This window comes from Poecilia latipinna, unplaced genomic scaffold (genome assembly GCF_001443285.1).
Source record: "Poecilia latipinna isolate Pla-1442-1.1 unplaced genomic scaffold, P_latipinna-1.0 Scaffold1317, whole genome shotgun sequence".
Classification (NCBI taxonomy): Eukaryota; Metazoa; Chordata; class Actinopteri; order Cyprinodontiformes; family Poeciliidae; genus Poecilia; species Poecilia latipinna.
This window is the reverse complement of record NW_015113933.1, coordinates 43842-48493: the sequence shown is the minus strand read 5'-3', so window position 1 is coordinate 48493 and position 4652 is coordinate 43842. Positions and strand designations below refer to the sequence as shown.

Below are 4652 nucleotides of genomic sequence, written 5' to 3'. Positions count from 1 at the left end.
CATGTCAGTCTTATTCACCCCCCTTCAAATAAAGTGTTACCCAATAATCTATAGTAATGTAAGACTGCTATGGTAAGATCAATAATCTATACACATGTAAGAATGATAACACATAATAGTTCCAACAATAACTTTTTCAAAATTTCACACTTGACTTTAAGAAACATACATTCTGTGCCTCTCCTCTCTGCCTCTCAGTGGGACCTTGATTTCAAAATAAAATGCTAATTACTTTCAGTTGTTTTCCTCCTTTGGCCAGATAAGATTGTTATGATATGGAGATGTTAAAAAAGATCCACCCTGATCTTTCAAACACTTAGTTGGTACCTGCAGTGAAAGTGATATATCATAATTTTTTTCAATAATTAAATTGAAGAGTGAAATACACAATGTGTCATACATAACTTTATTTATTTATTTGTATTTTGCATCTCTATGGTAGAAAGTGTAACAATAATCATAGTTATGAATTTCCCAGTGAATAAAACTCAGAAAATTAATTTTAAAAAAATCCTCTGACTTGTTCATGTACATTTATCTGATCATCTTAGTGAATTTTACTACAGGATACCAAATCACACACATGCATTAGGAGTACAATTAAACATCTAAAAAATGAGAATAATTACAGGTTTAGTCATCTTCAGAAGCAGGAGATAATGGTAACTTTATTTGTCTTTACATTTTTCATGTAAGCTTCAACAAGAGAAAAAAGTAATGCAAACATTTGTAAAAAATAAAGAGTTAAAAAAGAGTAATCAACATACTAAAAATGAATAACATTTTGTCACGTATAAAATATCAAAGACAACTTTTCAAATGTCTTCTATTTCTTTTTCCTGCAATAAGTCCTGCAGTGCTGAGTAGAGACACTTTGATTTGATTTTAATTCCAAATGTAATGCAAACATTTCTGAGAATATCAAAGAGTAAAGGAGTGTAATCAACCTATACTAAAAATCAAAAACATTTTTTCACATATAAAATATCAAAGAAAGCTATTCAAAAATGGAAATGTCTTTTATTTCTTTTTCCAGCAATTCTCCCTATGGGACAAAATAGGGATCTGATTTCAATTTTACTTTCTAAGTTTTTCCATATTCAGGCTTTAATAAACAACATGAAAATTGTTGTAAATACTTAAAGAAAAAAAAAGATGAAAGAAGTGGAAAAGAAAATTACATGATATTTTTTCTTTTCACAGTTTTTCATCTTGAAGGGCTGCAGATGCAGATGATGATGAATTCCTCCAATGAGAACATCTGTTGAATTAAAAGCCACAATTAGAGCTCAAAGTTTTTGTTGCATCATTCAGTAAAAGTGCAATTTATAGATTATGTTCTTTACCTCAAATATGTTCCCTGTTTTAGCAGCTTCTCAGCTCATCACGTAGTTTTTGGACCATCTCCAGCTGTGCTGAAACATCTAAGAAAACAGTTTTAATTAGGGCTTTCTGTGAAATATCTTTTTAAATAGATTCTTTTAAGAGCTGAAATTTTACCTGGAAGTGAAAGATCATCAGTCTTCAGTGAGAGCTCAATCGATTCCCTCATGGTGTCCTCCAGTGTTTTCAGGACGTCCACCTGATTTAGAGTTAAACCTTTTATCACTTGGTTCAGTCAAAAGTTAATTTCAAGATTAATGGGATGTGATTATTGTCAAAATGCCTGATACTTGTTTTTATTCACACCATAGTGGAGGAGTATTTTTAATAAGGGGTCACATTTTAGCCATATGTTTTTTATCAAGAATCTCTCCACTGATCTACAGATTGCACATGCATAAGAAAATTCATCAAGACACTTTAGAAAGACAGGAAACAGAAACAAGAGAAAGAAGCCATGTACTTTTTCACAGCTTCGTGTGGATCAGAATATGGGTACGATAACAGAGTGGAGAGTACGGTAATGTAATTTATATTTCACTGTTACCATATTAAAAGTAACAAACCATCAAGTTGTCCAGGTGGTTCATCATGACCTTTTTAGCCTCTTCAAACATGGTCTTCTTTGATCTATGTACGTGCTTCTCTATAGTGTCCCGCATGTTCTGCAGTGTGCCAGTTCCTCTAAATGCTGCTGCTTCTGGAAAACAATGTTTTAGGTTTTAATGAATAATACCTAAACATACATGTAAATTACTGTAATAACATGATATATATATATTTTTTACTATTATAGCAGTCTTGCATTGTTTCCCCAATGGTTTTTGCTAGACTCCGGTAGACTGTTTTTTTGCCCTTACGAATACTTTTGTTCAGACTTATCTTCAGGCGTTCTTCCTAAAAAACAAAGATAATTCAAAAAATAATTTAAGTAACACAGTTTTACTACAAAGATAAAGTATTCAACTATTGTCATAAATAACACACATATATGTATCTACTTATTTATTTATGACATATTTTTTTGAAATCTCAGGTTTAGTCAACATAAAAGCCTTTCGTTATTTTACGTGTTTCTAAAAAGTCATGTTTCTCATTTTTACCTCTGACTCCAGAGATATCAGCTGCAGTTCCACATCTTTGTACTTCTCTTTTAGTTCTTTAGTGACAATTGAAAAACCATAAATCACTCCTTTGAATGGGCCACATTTTCCATCATTTCTGCAACATAAAAAAATACTAAATATCGTCAATAATATCAAAATGTGAAAATCATTCAGGCTATAATGAATGATTTGGGGCACTACGTAGATTTTAAAAATATAATGTGGTGTATTATAGGTGTTTTATATATTTTATAGATGTAATTGGGAACAGGAATGTCAGTGAATTTTATTTGTAACCGATGTTGCAGTAACATATTTGTAGAGGCCCTCTATGTGCTCATGAAGGTCTTACGGAAAAGTGGTTCTGAATTCCTCATCAATGCTGTCAGTCAGAGGGGACGTCAAGTTCATGTTGATGTTCATTTCTCTTCCTTTCTTAGGTCTGCAGACTCCTCCATTTTCTACTGCTTTTTTCAGTTGCTTATGAAATCCCCGACCATCCCTTTTCTGGGTGAATGAAAAAGAGAGAGAGAGAAATTAATCAAATTTAATAACATATGTGACAAAACTATGCTAGATTACAAAGATGAACTTCCTTATCAGCACACATACACGGGGATAGAGGGTAGACGTCAAGATGTTTCCATATGAGTTTTTGGATCTCTCAACTCCTTCTTGAAGGCGTTCTTCAAAAACTTTGAAAATCTTCATCATTTCATTTTTGATTGATTTAGTTTGAAGGGTTAGATTTTTCTCAAGAGCTTCAAACACCTCCTTAATTCTGTCATCCTAGAAAAACAATATTGTTTAGGACATTTTCAGACTCTGCAAATCTATTTTAATTTAGAACCCCTGAAAAATAATATGACTAATTAAGTTATCTTTATTTGTGCTGAATTAAAATTTTCTTAAAGCAAGTAAAACAGCTAAATACACTAAAAAACATTGAACTTGCTACCCTTACCTGTTTTCTTAAGTTTGCCCCATGAATCAAAGAGAGGATCCCATGAGCTCCAGACACATAGTTTAATGTCTCTGAGTGACAGTCATTGAGATTTTGCAAAAATTCCTGAAGTTTGGGTATTTCTGTGAAAACAAATCATGTCTTTAGTTATATTTATATAATAAACTTCCCACTGTTTGTGGTTCTGCAAAGCTGTATAAATGTTTCGCACAGATTGACACAACCTACCAGTGTCCTCTGGACTTAGATCTCTCTTTCTGAAAAATTCTCTGGAGCTCACAGTGAACACCTGAAAACACTCATCACTGAAGTGTTTCTAGGAAACATTAATATCATTTGTTAACGTAGAAATTCTTTATGTTTTTAATGGTTGACAAACATTGTGCTACACATTTTATCAGTATACCAAACTCACTTTAATCTTTTCCAGTTTGTTGAGTTCTTTTCCCACACTTAATTTGGCTTTTGCATTTCTCTTAAGTATCAAGGCCTGAGTTTCTGCTTTGGTGCTAAAAGAGAAGAAAATATCTATTGGAGCTTGGCAGACCTAGGAATCTTCTGACAGTAAAATAAAACATGAAACAACGTAGTAGACCATCTATGGCTTTTTGCCCTTTGAGTTTTATTTAGCAATACACTTTTAGCATAGCAGTGAACTCACAGTTCATGTGAATCGTCAATATCGTCAGACTTGGTGCAGACAATGTGAATGTGTCGACACTCGCCACCGTTTCCAATCTGACTGGCAACATTTTTCAGGATGTCCCAAGATTCTTGCTCTGATGCTGCTCGATTGATTTCAGTGACAACCCAGACGGTAGAGCAGTCTCCAACAATCTGAAAAAAAAAAGCATTTTATATATTAGGTGCTGGTCAGAAGATTTGAATATCATGAAAAAGTTGATTTAAATCAGTATTTCCATTCAAAAAGTGAAACTAGTTTATTATATTAATTCGTTACTCACAGACTGAAATATTTCAAATATATTTTTCATTTAATGTTGATGATTAGAGCTGACAGCTAGTGAAAACCCCAAAATCAGTATCTCAGAAAATTATAATATTATTTAAGACCAATACAAAAAAAAGGATTTTTAGAAATGTTGGCCAACTGAAAAGTATGTAAGGACTAGTGAGTGTGAGAGCCACTGTCCAGGATGAAACATCCAAGATCCATAAATACATCAAGGACAAAGCCT

At 32.7% G+C, this 4652-nt stretch overlaps 1 protein-coding gene across 1 annotated transcript in view; it reads right to left on the bottom strand.

Annotated features, from left to right (window-relative positions):
* Positions 1-1194: 1194 nt before the first annotated feature.
* The window catches only part of LOC106961631 (nuclear GTPase SLIP-GC-like), a 10834-nt gene continuing 7376 nt past the window's right edge, over positions 1195-4652 (bottom strand). The window contains exons 12-23 of the mRNA XM_015055479.1: positions 4115-4290; positions 3869-3962; positions 3682-3769; positions 3454-3575; positions 3102-3278; positions 2842-2996; positions 2487-2604; positions 2172-2280; positions 1950-2083; positions 1501-1582; positions 1347-1424; positions 1195-1261 (exon numbers count right to left, since the gene is read on the bottom strand). Of these exons, the coding sequence (XP_014910965.1) occupies positions 1366-1424; positions 1501-1582; positions 1950-2083; positions 2172-2280; positions 2487-2604; positions 2842-2996; positions 3102-3278; positions 3454-3575; positions 3682-3769; positions 3869-3962; positions 4115-4290 (1314 nt within the window). The 3' untranslated portion in view covers positions 1195-1261; positions 1347-1365. The remainder of the gene's footprint in view (positions 1262-1346; positions 1425-1500; positions 1583-1949; positions 2084-2171; positions 2281-2486; positions 2605-2841; positions 2997-3101; positions 3279-3453; positions 3576-3681; positions 3770-3868; positions 3963-4114; positions 4291-4652) is intronic.